We start from the raw sequence: 20,517 nt of genomic DNA on the forward strand, positions 1-20,517 counted from the left end.
CCGTTCCCTGGGCGCCGGTGGCGAGCACGCACAGCACGCACGGCACGCACACACGTCACGGCGCAGCGCTGCTCGGAGCGGCGTGCGGTCGGGAGCAGCTGGTGTGTTTAATCGCCAGCGCTGTTCGCACAAATCAACATGGTTTCCGGCGCCTGCACCGAGCCTACCTGACGCGCAAGTTACACAGCGACTGCACTCCAGTTACAAAACACAGGTAACTGAGCACTGCTGCTACATCGATTTGTTTCCGTGGAAGAAGTAACACTGTATCGGACACAGCTGCCGCTCAACTGGTGCGTTTTGCATGATGTATTAATTCATGCATTTGATATGAAGCGCCCGGTGTACTAAAATATAAATGAACGTGTGTTTAGATGCAGGATGCGTGGTGTTTTAAAGACCGCTGTCACGCCGAGCATTTGGGGATAACAGCGACTGTACTGCCCTGAAGCAGCGGGCATGCGGTGCACTTTGACAGCCGCACACGTCCAAAGCCTGGGCGGTGAAGTGCTGTGAAGTTTCCCTGTCCGCCGTGGCGCTGTGTTTTGCAGAAGCAGAGTTGCTCTATACGTGTGAAGCAGGGGCGCCAGTATTACTTTTTATTATTATTTTTTTCTTGATTTGCTGCACATTGTGCATCTGGCTGCAATCAAACGACGACACTAACTGAGCGCAGCAGGTGAGACCGGGCGAGCCAGCGCTGTACACAGACCGACATTAAAACGTCTGAATCATGTATTGTATACATGCATGAATCATCGCAAAGTGCAGTTTTGTTTTGCTTGGGTGGTACCTGCGGATTCAAATGTACAGATCATCTTCACCTCGTCTTGCTGTGCAGCTATTCGGCACTGCACACGCCCCCCGCCCGCTCCCGCCGGCCTCCGGCTCCTGTGATTGGCTGGTGGAGTCGGGAATGGCTAAAGCGGTTTCCTGATTGGTCCGCGTCCGTGTCAGTCTGTTGTGGAAGCCGGGGGGCGTGTTTTGGAAGCGAGTTGCGTGTGTCTGTTGCACTCGGCTGATCCCCGTTCAGGGATTGACGGGGGTTTAAAGGCGAGTTAGCTTCCAGTTTACTAGCAAAACGACCCACGCAGCTTTATTGTACTGGCTCATTATTGAAGCGACTGTGGGCTATACATGATATAACGGTTTTATTTTAATATTGCGTAGCTCACACAATTGCTCTTTAGTTCTGTTCTGTACGCCGTCCAATTAATGTCCACAAAAGTAGGCGTTGTCATTGCGTGTAGAAGAGGTAGAGTAACGGTACATCATTGTGCATGGAGACAAGCCTTGCCTGCTGCCAGTGAGGTTTCTGGTCTGGGTGTCTACAATACCCTTATTATATACCGAATAATATCAATATTTGGACAACGCCCTTTATCTTGAGTTGAATCCTGTTTAACAAGAACCGCCTTTAACGCTTTAAAAATACATTTTTAAATAACAACACTACTACAAAAACAGCGAAATGCATGGTATGATAGAGAATAAGGTGCAGGGCTACAGTGTGTTATATTGCACCTTATCACAGGGCTGTAGGGGTTGTCACTATGCAGAAGGGCTGTGTTAAATATAGACCCATTGATGGATGGCACATGGCATTGTTTGACACTCCCCCCCCCTTGCTGCCTTTTACAGTCATTTCCTGGGCCCCTCTCTGCTCCCCTTGTTTTGTTTCATATACATCTTTCACCCCCCCTTTCTGTTTGATTTGTCAGACAGGTAGACAACGACAGTGTTAAAAAATGTTGACCAGGTGTACTGTACAACAGAAGAAGGGAAGGGCAGGGTAGAAAACAGAGGTATTGTGAGGCCTTTGTTTTTAGGCCCATCCCTTTTATCGTCTGTGGCCTTTCTGTCAGTGCCAATGTGTGAGGTGAGCCTGTTTTCCTGCCAGACACCACACTGCGCCGTCCTGCACTTCTGCACTGGGACTTTGAGTGAACCTGTCCTCACGAGTGCCTTTTTTATATATATAATCAAATGGTTTTGAAGGATAGTTGTAATTATAACACAGGCATTCACAACAAACACACACTCAGTACCCTGGTATGATGCCGAGGAGACAACACAAGAAAAGTAAGTAATAAAACAGGTGGAGAAAAAGTCTTATTTGAATACTGTGATGTGTGCAAATGGAGTAATACAGCCATTGGGTTTATTTATTTTTTATTTTTTAGCCTTTGTGGTGAGTAAAAGACGGATGCACAGGCTTGTGTTAGTGTTATTGGTAGGTAGGGCTGCCAGGTGGGTGAATTTAAAACTGCTGAGATATAGTTATTAGTCAGTTCTGGCAAGCAAGGAGAAGGTGGAGGATTACATAACGCACACAGACATGACCCAGAACTCAACTAAACCACAACCATTATATCAGATGAACCATTATATTCAATTAACGAATTTTACAAATCACGTCTTACTGGTGTATAGATAAAAATAACAAAGTCTCTTGGTACACCAGCAGCTTGTCTGACTCTGTAGGGATGTGTTTCTCTGTCAGTGACTGGGGACTACAGGCTGGTGGTGCACTCTCTCCCTCAGCCCTGCATGCTGCTGTTTTTGCAGCTGCTTCCCTCAAGAGCCATCTAGTCAGACTGGTCCTGGGTGTTCACCCGTGGCTGTGTATTATTCCTGCGTTTGTTTCTCCAGCTCTCTCCGAGTTTGTAGCAGTCTCCCTCACGTCCGCTCCTCCAGGGCCACATCACGCCTGGGATTCAAGTGCACCTTAATCTTGAATTAGTTAATTGAACTAATTAGTCCCATAACTGGATTTTCCCAGGTGGCAGGATTAATGCAGGTGATTTACAGAGTTATGTTATAGCATAATGAAATAAATGCAATACTGTACAAACTGTTGCCCTGGAGCACTGGATTTTTTAAACACTGGCAGGAAGAGTCGGGGAGGATGTGCTTCCCAGCTCCCTCTGCACTATAGGTCTCTGCATGCTGGGGTCTAATTATATAATTGATATTGTAATTGGACTGATTATCTGATGACAAGGCTGGCAGGGAGAAGTAAGCCGTGTCTGATGCAGGGTGAGAGGGAGCACTGTCGACAGCCTCGAAGAGCATCAAGACAGGGCTATATTCCTTTAAAAACAGTTTTTCCTAAAGTGGAAGAAAAATTCAAAGGGGGGAATCATCACGTGTTCAGGGCTAATGTATGTTGCTAAAAGTAAGTTAAATGGTTTGTTTTTGATTTTGTACAATTGGTTGGTTGTTCCATCTTTACAAGAAATGAAAAGGTTTTGTGTGATGTGCTGTGTGTTATTGTTTTGGTTGTTACATTATCAGCATATGGACGCAAGTCTGTTTTAGTTTGTTTTTCTTTTAGTTTCTTTCTGGTATCTGTGTATGACATGCGTGTGTGGGGCTGTGGTCACGTGATTGTCAGAGTGTAAGTGGTTATGGTTGTTTGTGTGCTGTGAGTGTGAGTGCGTGCTTGTGTGCATGTGGTGTCCTGTGTCTTGGCTCAGTCTATATGGAGAGAGAGAGCGAGCAAGCAAGCAAGCAAGAGGGTATGCTGTGACGGGGCTGTCTGGAGCTGTAAATAGCCACAGCTCAGTGTCTGAGGATCAAAGTGAAACAGGAGAGAGATGTTAGGGTTTTTTTTTTTTTGGGGGGGGGGGGGGTTGGCTCTGTACTGTTGTTGGACCTTTCCCCCAGGCAGCAGCTCTTTAGCTCTTTCTCTCTCTGGTCATATCTATTTTCATGGAGGACTCGCCGGACGCCTCTCCTATCCCTCTCAGTCCCAGCAACAGTGAGTCAGTGAGCAAACTGTGTCTTTCTGTCTTTCCCCGGACATGTTTCACTATTGCTCTCTCTTTCTGTGTGAAACTATCTGTCCCACATTTTCTCTCTCTCTCTCTCTCTCTCTCTCTCTCTCTCTTGCTCGAACTTTCTCTTGTTCTCCCTCTCCTGGTTTCTTTCTGTCTACCTCCCACTGTATTTCTCTGCTGTAAATTTCTCAGGCTTGCTATTACTGCACACTGGGACTTTCTGCTAACTGTCAACATAGTTGCTGTGCTCTCTTGGTGGCTGGTGACCTCTCACTGACTGCAAGTCTTCTCTCCACCTGCCAGGACTGTGTTTTGCCCAACTGTAGGGTTACTTGTCCTCTGTGTGTGTGTGTGTGTGTGAGAGAGAGAGAGAGAGAGAGAGAGAGAGAGAGAGAGAGAGAGAGAGAGAGTGTCTGTCACAGCAGGGATGGAAATTAGATTGTATCTCTGCTTGTCACTCAGGCTTGTGTCAGTCAGTTTTGCGAGTGTCCACCAGTCCTTGTCCGTCTCTCTTAGCTCTTTTCAGTCACTACCTGCAATGTCCTTCTCAATGTCCCTACACCTCTCACCTGGGGTTCTCCCTGCCTGACTCTGTGTGCAGGCTGTGAGCAGGAGATGACGCGGGAGGATGTGCGGGAGCTGTCCTCAGAGGGAGACTCTGCGCTGGGAAGAGCCAGCAGCCCGGTCCCTGGCTCAGACAGGCCTGTCGTACACCAGGTGGCCTCTGCACCCATGCCCTCAGACTGCGGTGAGACGCACACTGGCACACATTGTACACAAACACTGCCACGCACACTGGCACTGCGTTTGAGTGCCCTCACTGCATCGCGCACAGTCATTGGCAGCGATGCAGACAGTCCCACTAGTGTTTACACTCTTAGTGAATTATAGACCCCCTCTCACTGTGCACACACACTGGCACAACCAGGACATGTTGCCTTTTTGCTCTGTGGATATTAAAGCATCAATCCTAGAAGTGAAACTTGCCTGTTGTCCGCAAACTTGTCCCTCCGATATTACCTCTCGCTCTGCCTCCTCCCAGCTGGGGGATGAAGGGCAGGGCAACTTTTCCAAGGTCTGTTTGTTTACACACTACAGAGGAGTGCAGAAAGGAGGGGAGGGTGCTGATTTGGGCATAGAGGGGCAGTGTTGGACAGGGGCCGTGTCTGCTCTCACAATGCTCCACTGTTTGTAGGGAGCCAATGACTGCTCAAAGAGATTAGCAGCTCTTAAACAGCGTAGGTCTTGTACCATTACCGATTATGCATAGTTTTGACAAAGCTGTTTTGTGACGTGGCTCAGTTGGTCCTGGAGGAGCATTTTATTTTTTTATACAAAGGTATCATTTTACATCGCCACCTGCTCTGCTCACAACCTGGAAAGTCCCAGGGCTGCTAATCACTGTTAAGCACTTCAGAAGGGGGCTTTCATCTCAGCTGGCCTACACAAGTGACGATAACGGGGGGCTTTTATCCACTCATTGAAGATTCTGGCTTTTTGTAATATTTAATCCTCAACAATAGATAACAATAGTTTTAAAGGTACTGGTTGTATGAGCAACTCTGTAATGGCTTACTTGTTGTTTCATGGCTCTTTGAGATATTTGGATGAAAGAAGCTCTATTACTATTATTCTAAATGACTGGGACTCTTCAGAACCAGGGCTGCTAACCACCACTGCAGCCCGGTCAAGTCTTCCTGTGCGGTTCGGTAATGCGGTCCTATAGTTTGTTTTACTGGTCCTCTCTGACCCGCTGTGTCATCCTGCCTCGGACAGAATTCTCCTTCTTTGACCCGAACGAGCCGAAGTGCCGGGCCATCCTGCTGGACCCTCAGACCTCCGTGTCGGAGCTGTTTGCTGTGCTGCGCCAGTGGGTCCCCCAGGTCCAGCAGAACATCAGCCTGATTGGAAATGAGGTCTGTGCTCTTCGTTAACACTGTCATAGTCATCATCACTGAGTGTGCCCTCCACCTCTCACAATGCTCTGGATTCTCTTTCCTCACACACCTGATATAATTGGTTAAATGAGCGACTTTCACTTTCATTCCCTTGTGCTTGACATCGTTCACTTTATCCTCTTGTCTTCTCATACAGCTCCTCCTCCCACAAAATGAAACTATTGTTATTGAAACTATAGTGTTCATTCAGTGTCTCTCTGCGATGGTATAAATTGAGTGGAGTGCTAATAGATGCTATATAGATGTGTACTGCACTGCGCTGAGAAACACTGTCAGGTAGCTGTACAGCAGTGAACTGCATTGAGGTGTAGCCCCAGTACAGACTGCAGACTGAAGATGACTTCCTGTTAGTCGATGCGTTTCCTCTGTCAGTTTGTTCAAGACTGCTCTAGTACCGTGACCACAATGGGGATATCAGTTTCTATGTTTCGGGTGTCGTCTTGCTACTGCAATGCTCTTATTTTGTGGTTAAAGACACAAAAAAAACCAGACCAAATAAGTTATTCCTACTCTTTTTTTTTCTATTGACTATGGTGTTTCTCAAATCCATTCAATTCAAAGATACGCTTTGTACAAGTTGTGCTTAAAAGGCTTAACAGTTAAACCACACCACAGAACAGCGCAAAGGACCACACATTTTGTTACGTCCATTGATGTGCCTTTATAAGTTTGTGCACCAGAGCTGAATGTGTGTAAGATGAGCCAGTTACTGTGATGACCCTTTGGACTTGGTAGAGTCTCCAGGGGACTGGTCTTTTGGTGTAGTGTAGTGGGTTTGTCACTCTCTGTGGGGGGGTTGTGTTGATTGGTGTGGGGGTCCCAGCGCACATGCTACATCAGCAATGCAACCAATGAGAGAAATGGCCAGGAGGACCCTCCCCCTCATCTGCTGCTGTCCTGTGTTCTTGTCGACCTGCTCAGATTCTGAAGCGCGGGTGTGGAGTGAACGACCGCGATGGCCTGACTGACATGAGCCTGCTGCACTACACCTGCAAGGCGGGGGCCCCGGGGATAGGTGAGAGAGGAGGAAGAGGAAGAGGAAGAGGGAGAGGGTGGGATGGGGTTGAGAGAGAGGTAGGGACTGACAGTTGCCAGTGACAGGGTTCATACAGGTCATGTACATTTTGGAAAAGTCATTGAAATTAACTTTAATATACAGTGATTTTAACCATTACTTTCTGAGAGTATCATTTTGTTTTTGCTGTCGGTTGCGGGGTCCTAAAGCCTTTTTCAAACTGTTGCTAAGTGATGAACGTCACATACTCTTTCCAATTCCAAATGGAAACGCCCAAAACAGGCCATTTGTATTTGATGTTTTGCATTACTTTGTTTTTTTTTTATGCCAGGGAAATGAATGAAAAGTATTCTAAATAGCTGGAGAAGGATGTGGACAGGAGTTGTGAAAAGTGTAAATTCTGTGATTATCTATTAATTTTTCTTGTGCAGTCATTGGAAAGGACAAAAATAAGTTGAAGAAAATGAAGGACAGAGTGGGTGGCTTCGGATTTCAGAACCTTTAGTGTTACTAGTGCAGTGTTTTGTTTTTTTAGTTGTGTTGCTACCAAAGAACTACATTTTAAAGTAGAATATGAACATTTAGCCCTGCTGTCTTTAATTAAATTTTAGTTTTGTCAATTCAATGCTCCTTGATAGTTTACAATTTAGCTATATGTATTTAACATTTACCATCAGTAAAATATCATCATCAATAAATACATACTTATCATGGAAATATAGATAATTTATTTTATGTTATGGAATAGTTCTGAAAAAGTCCTGGAATGTATTTGTTCTAAATGTGTATGAACCCTGCAGTGAGGGAGAAAGTGATGGAAGGGACAGAAGGGAGGTAGAGAGGGAGATGGAGTAAAGAAGGTAAACCGTAAACTCTTTCAGTACAGCAGGTTTTCCCATTTCAAGTCAATAACACGGCGGGTGACTGAATCCAAACTCCACAACCCTCTGGGAGTCATACAGAGCACCTGTTGCCTGCAGTCACAGTGCTCATGTACAGTACAGTGAAGGCCATGCTTGTTTCATAGAGCAACGCTGGCCTCTAGTGGCACACTGAGTTCTGCAGCTGGGAGAGAATGTAACTGTTTGAACTCTTGGAGTTCCCAGTTTTCGTTTCTACTCTGCCCCTGAGCCTATGTGTGTGTGTTGCCTCTTGTGATTGTGTGAAAGGGTGTGATGAGTGTTAAGTGTGTGTTTTTGTGGTCTGTGTCACTGTGTGTGTGTTGCAGGAGACGCGGAGGTGGCAGCTAGCTTTGCGAGGCAGTTACTGTCTCTGGGGGCGGAGCCGGGGCTGCGCTCACGCTGGACCAACATGAGCCCCCTGCACTACGCTGCCTATTTTGACGTCCCTCCTCTGATCACCACTGTGCTGCTCGCCGCCCAGCCAGGGGGTGAGTCTGATGCATTGTGACTCTTATACACGCTGGGATATACACTAGAACACTGTACTGCACACTATAATCCTGATCAGTACTGTAATCTACTGAAACAATTTGATACACACACTGACATGCACTATAATCCTTATAAATGCTCCACTACCCTGCAACACTGTAATCTACTGTAATATACTTGGTGACACATGGGAACATACAACTCACTGTAAATACTGTAGCATTCTGACCCTGTTGTGTCTCCTGGCCCAGAGGTGGACGTCACCTGCAGTGACTTTGACTTTGGCACGGCTCTGCACATCGCTGCCTCCAACCTGTGTGTGTCGGCCGTGCGCTGTCTGCTGCAGCATGGGGCCAACCCCGCCTTCAGGGTGAGCGAGAGGGTGGGATAGTGTGGGGCTTCAGCATGTGTGGGAAGGGAAACAAGGATAACAGTGTCTAGCGTGGTAGGTGGTATGGAACTAAGTGTGTGTAGGATGGGTAGAGAGAGAGAGGCAGAGGAAGGCAGATGCAGATAGAGCAGTAGATTGCCAAACAGTCTGACCGAAGCCTCACAGGCCCATCTTGCTGCACACAAACATCCTGTCATCCTCGAAAATGAAAAGGACAATTTTATGTTTAATAGATGCAGTTGCAGTGTGTGTACAGTAGGGGACACTGGCACGTTGTCAATGCAGCCCCCTCTGACTCCCACTGTCAGGAGCGACTCGGAGGCACTCAGCGGAGCACCGAGACTCGGCACCGAGTAGCAGCACAGCTGGAAATCTCATTTGCATTACATGGCAGATTGAGTCACTCGAGGTTTATGTGAGGTGCAGGCTGCGTGGCTCAAGCTGACTCCTGGGGCTGCATATTTCATGCTTGTTTACCTGATGCTGATTTAAGTCACTTAAATTATGGTGCTTATTTGCTGTTTTTCCTATTTCTTGGTCCGTCAGCCGATCGGGCTGTGATGGGAGCCAGTGCGGTCATACTGCCAGCAGTTTAAGGTGTTTGTTCTAATGTGTTGCCTGTGGGGTGTGACTGTTCTTGGGAAGAAGTGTCTCCCGTTTTTAGTGTGATTAGTCTGTGATGGGTGACTGAGTCGTGTAGTTGAAGCTGAGCTTATTTCATAAAGAGTGGATGAAACTCTAGTGTTATTTCACTGTTTTCAAACCGAGATGCAGACAAATCCGGCTCCTCTTGCGTCTTATCTTTCTTGTGCCCTGTTGGATCTTATCTGTCTGGAGCGTAGGGAGGCAGAGGTGTTCATCAGAGCACAATGCAAAAGATGATGATGATGTTATTATTATATAACGGTTTTCAGTAATTTCTTCCTTTTTTAAGTTAGGCTATTGCTGTCGAGTGAATAATAACTAGAGAATATACATCTGATTTGAAAAACAATAAAAATGAACAAAGGAAACGAACGAGCACGGTGGGTTTGTTCTGAGACGCGCGATCTTATTCGCAACCCCTGCAGGCCTGGGCCAGTCTTCGTGTTAGTGTAGCTGTGGTTAGATGTTGTGTCAAAGTGTGAAGACTGTGCCTGTGCGTTGACAGCTCAACCCCCTCTGAAGATCAGACAGTGCGGGGATCAGACTGGCATCACCAACCCTCCTTTCTTTCTTTCTATCTCTTTCCCTCTATATCTCTGCATCCTCTCCATCTCACTTTCTCTCTCATTTTCTCCCCTCCCCCTGCCCCCTCTATCTCTCTGCATCTCTGTTCAATTCACTTTCATTTGTAGACTTTTTTTCTGGCATGACTACAGTAGAAGCACTGTCTGAGGTGTGTGTGTGTGTGTGTGTGTGTGTGTGTGTGTGTGTGTGTGTGTGTGTGTGTGTGTTGCATTGTGTGGAGCTGCACACTCCCCACAGCACAGCTCTGATCAGCCGTCACTCACTGCCAATGTGGAGCTGTCATTGTGGAGGAGCGCTCTCGCAACACGCTTACTCACACTAGTGCGCACACACACACACACACACACTCCAACCATCTCTCTCCTCTCGCACACTCTCACCCTCTCTCAAACAATCACTTTCATTCTCCCACATAATTTCAGTCAACCCCAGGTGTTCTGTGTTTACCTGCTTGGCCATGGCACAGTATTCCATTATGGTCTGAACTTGGTTGGACCAATTTGACAACATAGGCACCTGAACGCCACTTATGCGAACCCCTGCATGTGTAGCTATGTTTCTCTTAAATGGCAGTGTGGGGCTTCAATAAGTTGATTTGGCAGTGTCGGAACTGGTGTCCCCAGGTGCCCCTGGCTTCTAACTCCCACTTACACACTACATTAGCAGCTGATGCAGTGCGGATCGCCGGGGCCCTGGGGGGGGCTGGGCTGTATCACAGTATTTCAGCAGACATCACTGCCGAGTACAGGAACAGGCTGGCAGCATAGAGACAGGGGCAGGGCATGTGTGCAGCAATGGAGGAGAAGGCTGTGGGAGAGAAGAGGCCAGGGGTGGACAGTTGAGAGAATGCTGGGAATAATTATTAATATTATTGTTAATACTTAAATGTTTAGTTAAAAAAAAAAAAAAAAAAAAAAAAGGACCTCACAGAGCTTCACAGAAGGCAATCTGGTTAAAGTACCTTACAGGTTCAGGTATTTAATAAAGATTCCTGTCTCTCACACTGTGCATGTAGAATGAATGTGGCCAGTGCCCTGTGGACGTGGTGCCTGAGCCTCTGGACATGCCCCTGGAGATGGCGGACGCTGCTGCCCAGGCCAAGGAGTTGAGACAGCTGCTGAGGGAGGCACTGCCTCAACCCGCCTCCCTCCCGCTCCTCCCCTCACCCCGCCGCCCTCACAGGAGCCCCAGGACCAATCAAAACACCCCAGACTCCAGCTCCAGCCGGGGCCTGCTGGCATCACTGGGGCTGCGTCTGGGAGATAGGGTCATCATCGCTGGACAGAAGGTACGAGAGACAGACGGGTGTGGGAGGGAGCTGGCAGGGAGAAATGGACTGGAGTGGGTTTTGCAGACAGGGGCCCAGCAGTGCACACAGCTGCCGAGACCGAAGCCAGTGCTGTCTGGACTATAGTATAATGCCCTGATTCGAGCAGGCCCTGCGTGGACTATAGTACTGTATTATCTAGATCCAGATTAAAGTATAGGGCCCAGATTGGCGTTGCTGCGCTCTGAGTGGGCGACTGCTGATGCTGTCACTGGAGATGCAGCTCTGCTGAGCTGGAGAGGCTGCAGCAATAACAGGCCCCGACACTCTCACCCCCTGGTCACAAAGAGCGCTGCTCTGTTGTTGTTTATGTGGCAGCCGAGGCCGCATTTGGCATTTCGCTTTGCTTTGCTTTGCTTTGATAATGAGTGTGTGTTGTGGGGAAGTGGGCGTTGAGTGCCTATTGTTTTGGAGATGCATTTGCTCTCGCCTGTGAGATGAAAAGCCCTGTTTGTTGTTTTTAAATGAAGTGCTTTATTTTCAAAGAATGTGTATTTTTAGAGTTGTTGCCGTTATTGTGACTGTGTTTCTCAGCACAGTGTTGTAAAGTTGCAGTGTGGTTTCCAGAGCAGGGCCTCAGTTCAGTCGGGTTTATAGGTCTCTCTGGATCATCGACACCTTCAGAACGGGGGACTGTAGTTACTGTCTACTGGACCTGAGCTGTGTCCCCCTGTCTCGTGATTTAAAGGCTGTACTTTGTAAGAATCCCTGCTGTGGAGGGCTGAGATGTAGTATCTGTTTCCATTGAAGCTGTGCCTTGTTTTTGATGCACACAACATGTAAGAGGAACGCTGGGAACCGAGTGCGGCAGTGAGTCCACCTGAGGTCAGGCGTGGTCAGCGTCTGTCCTCGGTGAAGGTGTCCCGGCTATCAGCATGGCCGTCTTTGACATGATTTAATAGGAAAAGCGTCTAATGAGGTTTCACCCTGCAGTGGAAATGAAATCCAAGAAACCGAGCGCAGATTAACTAATCAAAACACTGTTATCTTTTCAGGAGGCCAGCGCTCGCTTGCTTTGTGTTTGAATATTATTTAATTAATTAAAATAATGATTTCTTTTTTCTCCTCTAGTCGTTTTTTCCTTCACTTTTGCAATGTCAATGGGGTGCCATCTGCTCGAGTAGACAAAATATTAAACACACGGTCACATTACCAGCTGAACCACAGAGGACGCCTTGGACACTGATTTAGACATGTAACTTATTTGTATTTACAGAAATGTTGCTTCATGTTGTTCTGATTAATGCTCATCTCTTTCTTGCATGTCTGTCTCTCTCCATGTGTGTGTGTGTGTGTGTGTGTCTGGCTCCTTGTGCATTGTGTGTACACACGTCTGTCTCTGTCCATTTGTCTGTGTGTGTGTCAAGGTCGGCACGCTGCGTTTCTGTGGGGCGACTGAGTTTTCTGGCGGTCAGTGGGCTGGGGTGGAGCTGGAAGACCCCGAGGGGAAGAATGATGGCTCGGTCGGGGGGGTGCAGTACTTTACCTGCCGGCCCAAACACGGTATTGACACCCTCGCCCGGTCACACACATGCATGCACACTGTCCCTGCACAGACTAGCTCGGAGGACTCGGTTTCTGTTCAGCAGGGCTTAGTGCCGGAGAGAGACAGTGTGTTAATTTTTGTTGGCCACCCCCTAAATCACCACTGTCGGTGTTGATTATTGAATCATTAAAGCGGTGACTTGTTTAGCGAAGAGAAATCTTGTCCTTGATCAGTTACCCACTATACAGCAGTGAGAAGGAGAATACACGTCACTGAACTGTGCTGAGGGAGGGAGAAACTGATGTTGTATACAGGGGATAATGGAACCCTGTTTTATCCCCAGCTGCCCTCTGATCTCTGCCCTCTGCCCTCTGCCCCAGGCATCTTCGCCCCCGTGTCAAAGGTCACCCGGGTCGGGGAGTGGCGCCGGACCATGGTGCGCAGCTCCACTCCACTGCGGGGGGGGCGGCCCGACCTGTCCCACATCACAGCCAGAGTCAACACAGGTATGGCCCTGAACACTAACAACAGATCACTGAACACTGAGAAACTGCAGCTGCCGGCCCGGGGGCAACACACGCGGTCCTCTCTGCAGGGATCGCCGACACGCAAGAGTGTTGTGCAAGACTTGACTTAACGGTCTCCACCCCCAAGCCTCTGGAAGACAAAAGTGACAGTGAGGTGATGTGGAAGTAATGCATCTTTAATTTAGCTTTATTTAGATGTACTGCTATTATATTATAATTAATAATCTGAGAGGGGGCATACTGTTTTTCCTTTCAGCAATTGAGCAAGGTCATGAGAGCTAAAAATGAAGTGTGTTTGTTTGAAAACAGAACCACTTCTACTTCCTTATTTATTTTCTATGAATGTATTTATTTTGGCACACTGTATTTTTTCTCTTTTTCCATGTTGCCATTATGGTTTTATTCGTTTACTCTGTCCTATCTTGTGTAAACCATTGCATGCCTCTCTTTACCTCCCTCTCCTCATCCCTCCATCCCCTCAACTGCATCTCATGTTTTTGTTTTTTCTTTCTTTTTGGTTTTGTTCCACTTGATTGCCAAAAGGAGCACCATCTTTCAAAAAACAGACTGCAAAACCCCCCCAGAGCACAGACAAGCCCCCAGCTGCCCAGCCAGGTACAGCTCTCTGTGGATCGCAGCTCACAGCACGCACCTTGCTCATTTAAGGCTTTGTGGCTCCCCCAACCCCCCCCCCACCCCCCAGTTGTTTCAGATAGGAAAATCTTAACTCTGCTTCAGGGTTTTTGTATCCTTTGTTGCTGGTTACTTTTTCATGCTCTGAAACCTGACTGAGGCATCCATGACTACAGTCAATCCACAGAGTTTGATCCACAGGGCCCCAAATGAGCAACAAAAGGGGATACTTGGTAGCTGAGAAACCTGTAGTCCAGGAGTGTGTTGTGCTGTGTCCCCCCCACTGGCCCCTGTAGTGTGCCGTGCTGTGCCATGCTATGCCATGCTGTGCTGTGTGTCCCGTGCCTGTTGGGGTTGAGGGTGATGACTGTGAGAGCAGTGCCTGTGTGTGGCTCTGCTTCAGTGTGTGCCCTGACTGCACAGTCACCCTCACACCCATTTTCCATGCCTGGCTCCCACTGGCTCTTCATTGTGCAAATACTTTCCTCTTTATTTCTCTTTCAAATCTATTATTTTCTGTCTCTCACTCTTATCATCCTTTTTTCTTTCTCTCTCAGGTTCTCCTTCTTTTCTAGGCTCCAGTCGTTCCTCCTCCTCCTCCTCTCTGGATTCCAGACAGCCCTCCAGTGTCCGGCTCCGACCCTCACCACGGGCGCGCCCCCCTGCCCGCCCCAGGAGGGAGAGAGCCCCTAGCAGTGCCAAGGCAGCGGCCCCTGGTGCCCGCACGCCCGCTGGTAGCTACTTCATCACAATTGGAGCATGTAATGAGTTTGAATAGTGTTCTGCTGAGGCTGAGGCTATGCTGTGATGCCCCCCAGGCCCCCGGATGCGAAGGCCCTCGGTGAGCAGCGCCGTGTCCGTAGGGGAGGAGGGGGAGGTGCAGCTCGGCGAGCGTGTGCTGGTGGCGGGACAGAGGACCGGCCTGGTGCAGTTCTGTGGCAACACCAGCTTCGCCCCTGGTGAGAGACTTTTCTGCCCAAACCACCTCCCCAGTGAACTCTGTAGTAGAAAAGCAGAAGTTTGGCATGAAACTTTTGTCATAATATTTTAACTTCTGTCTTTTCATATATATGGTTTTAATAGTTTGTATATTTTTTAAATGATGTATTAATTGTCATGTATGAAGTGGAAGTGTGCGCGTAACTCTCTCCTCTCATTTTCGTTTAGTCTTTCTTCCATTTTCCTGTCTAACTGTTTATCTCTGTGTCTCTGTATCCCTCTATCCTCCTCTGTTGCAGGCCTGTGGTTAGGGATCGAGCTGGACAAACCCAGTGGGAAAAACGATGGCTCTGTGGGGGGGGTACAGTACTTCAAATGTCCCCCCAAACACGGCGTCTTCGCCCCTCCCTCCAGGGTACAGCGGTCAGTATCCCTGTCTGTGCCATGATTGTAAAATCACTGTTTTGGGCCCAATATCAATCATGTATTTTGGTATGTGTATTCTTTCTCTTGGTATTTCAGATTTCTCTCTGTTCAGTAACACAATAGTTTCCATCATGACAGTGTGTTAAGCCTGTGTGTTCTGCCGCCTTCAATTAACCTGCAGGTGCCTGTGGAGTTGGGGTGCTGCTCGGGGCTCTGATTCTCTTGCAAGCTGCACCCAGCTTATCTGCAGAGTTCTGTGGTGTTAGACTGTGAATAAAGTGCTGGAGCTTTACAGGGAATTAAAGTGCAGGGCTGTAATGCTTGAGAGGGAGAGTGGGGGGGAGGGAAGGTAGAGCAATGAAGGGAGCGTGGGAGGAAGAAAAGAGGGGAAGGCAGGAAGTGACTGGAGGCAGTGTTCTATGTTACAGGATCCATGGCTCCCTGGACTCTCTGACTGATCTCTCCTCTGCCCGGCTCAACCACTCCTTCCCAGGTGAGGGTCACACAGAGACCTGTCGTATTCATTTCGTCTACAGTCTGCCTTGTCACGACTTTATTACACTGACAATGTGTTTGTCTGTTTGTCAGGAATCCGGCGAAGCTTCAGCACGTCATCCACTCTCTCTGCTCACAGGGACCTCAGCCGGAGGAGCCCAGTCAACAGGTAAAGCCCCACAGAACTGCGCAGACCAGCCGAAACATCCGTCCCGGCTGGCATTGGGCTTTTCCTGTGTATGCATCAAGTGTGCATCCAGTTTTGACCCGTCTCTGTGTGTGTGTGTGTCAGGTCTCGGCCTGCCGGGCTGCGGCGCAGTTGGAGCACTGCAAGCGCGGGCAGCCCGGGGGTGGCCCACTTCTCTGGGACGCCCACGCCCTGGTCCTCAGACGGTGGCGTGAAACTGCACCTGGGCATGACTGTCCTGCTGAGCAGCGCCAATGAGATGGGCGTAGTGCGCTACCTGGGGCCGGCGGACTTCGCCCCCGGGCTGTGGGTCGGCCTGGAGCTGCGCGGCGCCAAGGGCAAGAACGACGGCTCGGTGGGCGAGCGGCGCTACTTCAGCTGCCGGCCGGGACATGGGGTCCTGGTGCGGCCCAGCCGGGTGACGTACCGGGGAATCAACGGCGCCAAGCTCGTGGAGGAGGGCAGCTAGAGGTGGGTGGGGTGGGAACAGACAGATGCACAAACACACACATTTATACATACAAAACACACACATAGAGGGAGAAATACCAGGCCCTCCAGTCCTTTTCAATGTAGGGTTGTGTGTGGGGAGGAGCTGGTCAGTGTTGTGACTCGTCCCTCCAGGACCAGGCCTCTGTGGCTTTGGACTGTCTGCCGCTGTACTCTGTGTGTTCTCAGTCTTTCCCTTCTCAGCTCTCAGTGGTAGGATACAGGCCTGAAGATTAACAAGCCTCACAGAGAACAATTACAAAAAAAAAAAAAAAAATTGGGGAAAAAAAGATAGTGAAATTTGTCTTACTCACCAGCTAGTTTATTCATCTGGCAGATGCTCTCATTGAAGTTGCAATAGAGTCAGGTGCTGTATTAGACCTGCTGGACTGGACTTCAGGACACTTCTGATCTTTAAAATGCGCTCTGTAGCCCTTGCTGACACGGGTGTGGAGTTTGAATCTGAATCCACACTGGCCTCGGCTGAGCGGTAAGCTGGACAGTGGCTCAGAATCGCTCTAGCAGGCCAGGTTGATCCACTAGGGCCAGTGAAGCACACAGACCTCGGTGGGGAGGGGGGGAGGGCGGCTGCGGTCCGTGTTCTGGACAGTGAGAGAGAGAGAGGGAGCCTCATAGTAGCTTAATGTTTAGGAAAATTAAGCACTGCAGTCAGGAAAGGGGTCAAATCAATCTGGCACCAGCTTGGCACTTGATGTTCTGTGCAGTTTTTTTTTTTGTATTGTTAATTTAATGTTGAGGCTCTCTTCACCTCCTGCCTCCAGCTGTGGTGGCCCCAGGGCTGTGATTAGTCCCACTCATCTTGTGCTCACTTGTACACTTCTGATCTGCTCTTCAAGCACACACTGTAAGCACAAACTGAACCTCTGCACTTCAGTCTCCCCCTCAAGCGTTGCTCGAATCTGATTGCGTTGCTCAGAGCAGAACTGCCGCCTTGTTCAAGGAGAAACCTCAGCGTTGTGTTAAATGCTTCTGGTGTTGTCGATGGGCTGGCCTGGTAGCCTGGCCCTGGTGTTCTGCGGAGCAAAGTAAAATGCTGCTCATCCGTGTTAGTTTGTTTTCCACACTGCTTTTGATTTGACCTTTTGTGACTTTTTATTTTCCTGCCCTGAGGAAAGCAATAACCACAAACAGGCAACGTATACCGATAAAGATGTTGTGGATGTGATGGGTCTCGTCTCACTACCCACCTCCCTCTACAGAGTCCACATTAATACAGATGCCTGGACCCTAGTCTCCTCCGCAGTGTGGGACAGGCGATGATTCACACTAGGGCTGCCTGCATTGTTCCTGCTGATCCACTCAGATGCTTTTGCGGGCAATTCTTGAATGGGGTGGGGTCAAATAATCGAATCGCAAAATATTCCTGCCTCTCTTTCTCTCAGGGGAGCAGTACTGTAGATATTGCTCCTTAATTGTTTAATTGGTAATTAATCTGCGCAATTCAGCCATTTAGTGGCAAGGTATTTTTCATAGTGGTGGTTTCAAGAACTTTACGTACCATGTAGATCACATCTGCCACTGCCTTCCTGTAGTAGTAAGCAGTCCGCTTAATTATACAACTGAGTTAAGTAGTAATCAATTGTTTAGGTGAATAGGAAGAGGGTTGTGCATTGAGGTGGATAGGAAGACATCCTGCATTGCAATATTCTCAGAACACATTCCCAAACCAGCACAAATCATGAAAATGGATCTGATGTTATACTTGACTTGGAACTCCGCCCTCCATTTTCATTTTACACCAGCACACCCCAGCTGAGATGCCAGACTGCCTAAAAGACAGCAAGAATACAAGCAAAATGAGCACTCAAGTGTCAGTAATCACAAGAGAGACTCGCACACACAAACAGACACTGTAACTCTTAACTGGGTTCATGCAGACCCCGAAATAACTCTGCTTCTAAACAGCACCTTAATCTGCAAGCACACTCCTGGGACTGACAATTTAACATTTCAGAGCTCACCCCCACCCCCACCAGCGAGGGCAGTGTAACCCTGTCAGCATTGCTGTGATTGTAGTACTGAGCCAGGAGTTTGCCGAATAATTTTCCAATGACTAGATGATGAGATAAGTGTTTGTGTTTAGTCAGTGGTTGCTCAGCTAATACATTTCCTTACTGAATAATAATTAAAATGGATAAGCCGATTTAATAACGGTGCACTTTTGATCACTTCATGTTAAAGCTGTATTCTCCTCGGCACACCAGTGTTTGCAGTGTGAGCCTTTGTCTAGTGGAAGATAGGTGATAATGCCCAGCTTTTTTTTTGTTTGGCCAGACCTGTTCCTGGGGAGCCGCATTGTTTCCTGTTGTTGTTTTAACCAAACCTGTTTAATTAAGCAAACTAATTTAATCCAGTAAGTTCATAGTCACAGTTTTTGAGTGATCACGTTATTGAGTGATGTGATGTGATGATTTGAACCCATATACCGGATTGTACACCAGTGCACTTAAATGATTTCTTGGGGTTCTTCCCGAGCCGTAGTGTTGTGTTCTTGTTGCAATAAGGACAGAGTTGATGGTGCACTGCAGTAGACCACAAAGATCTTCGTATGACTTGGAGTAGCAATATTTTTAGCACCATGCTCTACTGCAGCCTGAGTCCCGGAGTGCTCCTGTGAATTGGCCAACTCTAAAGCCTTGTCCCACGGGTCACTCAAGTAAGTGTTGGAAGTTGCTCGTCCAATTATGTGGGCTCTGAGTTCCTTGAGGGGCTGGTGGGTATTTCAGATTAATGTTTCCAAAACGCTACCAGCTTACCTGGGCTGCTTTCTTTTGATTTGTACACTGTGTTATCAGAAAGCTGAATGGAGTGTCTCGACAGAGTCTGAAAGGGTTTCTCCCTTGCAAAGCAGGGATGGAGAAGTGCTAAGATTACTCCTAAAGTGTTTTTTTATGTATTATTATTTTTTATTTTCATTTTTTAATTTATTTGATTAATAATGCAAGCTCCCCTGTCACCCACCCCACTTTCACCTCAGACCTCCCTTACCAACAGGGTGGAAGGAATTATCTGGTTGTGCTGGGGTCTCGCAGTGCCACACACCTCTCCTGCTGTCAGAGTTGTGTTAGTGTACAGGGAGTATCCTGGGGGGGGCTGCAGGAAAACCACACTGGAGATGGATGTTACTGTACTGCTGCAGCTGCTGCTATCTGCATATGTGTTTCCTGTAAGGGGTGTCACTTTATGAAGACAAACATGCTGGGTTTAGGGCAAAGGGGGTGGGGTGGCAGTGCACTGCACTTGGAATTGCTTTTATGTGCGGGGAGTGAGGTTTGTGTGTATGTGTATATAGTGCGAGTTATTTTTCTTCTGCGAGTGAGTGTGTGTATTTCACCAGATTATCAACCGCTGTGCAGTGTTGTGCTTTATCAGTGGAAGTTGTGGGATGTTTGTCAGTTTAAACCTGCTCTTGTGAAATGTAAAGTTAATTGTAATATAATAAAAATAAAGATTTATATTCTAATTTCATTATATATGAACGTGTCTGCGGTGATGGTGAGTTCTTTTTCTTTCATTTCGCCAGTGCTTGCTCCTAAAAACGTATTAACATATTTCTTCTCTGGTTTTAATATGGGCAAAAAGACTTCACCAAGATGCTTTGTGTAATACTCTGAGCTTGCATCTTAATTTAATAATGCATTTCTACACCTGTATTGTACATGAGACCTTTTATTGTTTCTTTTAATGTAGTGCTCCAACCCCAGAAGGTTAGTACAGATTCTACACTTGATGAGCTGTCATTAAACAATCATTCCACTGTCATTTAAGGAATTAACCTGATTACTACAAAGTAACTAATTGGTGGATTCATTAACATAAGCACCAATAATTAATATAATTTCCTTTTTAAATTTAAGTACAATAAAATGATCCAGTAGTTGATTAGTTATTCTCTAGATCAGTTGAATGTGTAAAGCTTGAATGATACTTTAAGGTTTCTGATTGAAAGTCAAGTGAGCTGGTAATGGTTTACCTTTTTAATTTTAAGTATAGTCTGAAGATAATCTACTGAGACAGGGCAGATTGTGGAATATAAAATGCACTCGTCAATGTACAGCATACCAGGTAGTTATTGTTGCATGTGGTTGGTCAACTTAGGTGGTGCATCCATTTCTTTTTTTTTTTTTTTTTCAGAATTGCTCCACACTTCTAAATTCCCAATCCATTTACTAATTAGCTATAATTGCTCCTTTTAAATTCAGAGGTATTTTCTAATT

At 47.4% G+C, this 20,517-nt stretch overlaps 1 protein-coding gene across 3 annotated transcripts; it reads left to right on the plus strand.

Annotated features, from left to right (window-relative positions):
• Positions 1-77: 77 nt before the first annotated feature.
• LOC136749103 (CAP-Gly domain-containing linker protein 4) lies at positions 78-19,773 on the plus strand. Of its 3 annotated transcripts, none has more exons than XM_066703069.1 (16): positions 78-214; positions 4,384-4,530; positions 5,559-5,698; positions 6,662-6,755; positions 7,984-8,145; positions 8,401-8,519; positions 10,786-11,058; positions 12,465-12,600; positions 12,964-13,089; positions 13,654-13,725; positions 14,301-14,477; positions 14,562-14,702; positions 14,982-15,105; positions 15,537-15,601; positions 15,697-15,772; positions 15,896-19,773. In XM_066703069.1, the coding sequence occupies exons 2-16, from the start codon at positions 4,398-4,400 to the stop codon at positions 16,257-16,259; spliced, it is 2,202 nt and encodes a 733-aa protein (XP_066559166.1). In that variant the 5' UTR covers positions 78-214; positions 4,384-4,397; the 3' UTR covers positions 16,260-19,773. The 3 variants fall into 3 exon arrangements, with proteins under 3 accessions (XP_066559166.1, XP_066559157.1, XP_066559174.1); XM_066703060.1 differs by lacking the exon at positions 78-214 and adding an exon at positions 3,628-3,763; XM_066703077.1 differs by lacking the exons at positions 78-214; positions 13,654-13,725 and adding an exon at positions 3,628-3,763.
• The last annotated feature ends 744 nt before the right edge of the window (positions 19,774-20,517 follow it).

Source organism: Amia ocellicauda, chromosome 1 (genome assembly GCF_036373705.1).
Source record: "Amia ocellicauda isolate fAmiCal2 chromosome 1, fAmiCal2.hap1, whole genome shotgun sequence".
In the NCBI taxonomy this organism is placed as follows: domain Eukaryota; kingdom Metazoa; phylum Chordata; class Actinopteri; order Amiiformes; family Amiidae; genus Amia; species Amia ocellicauda.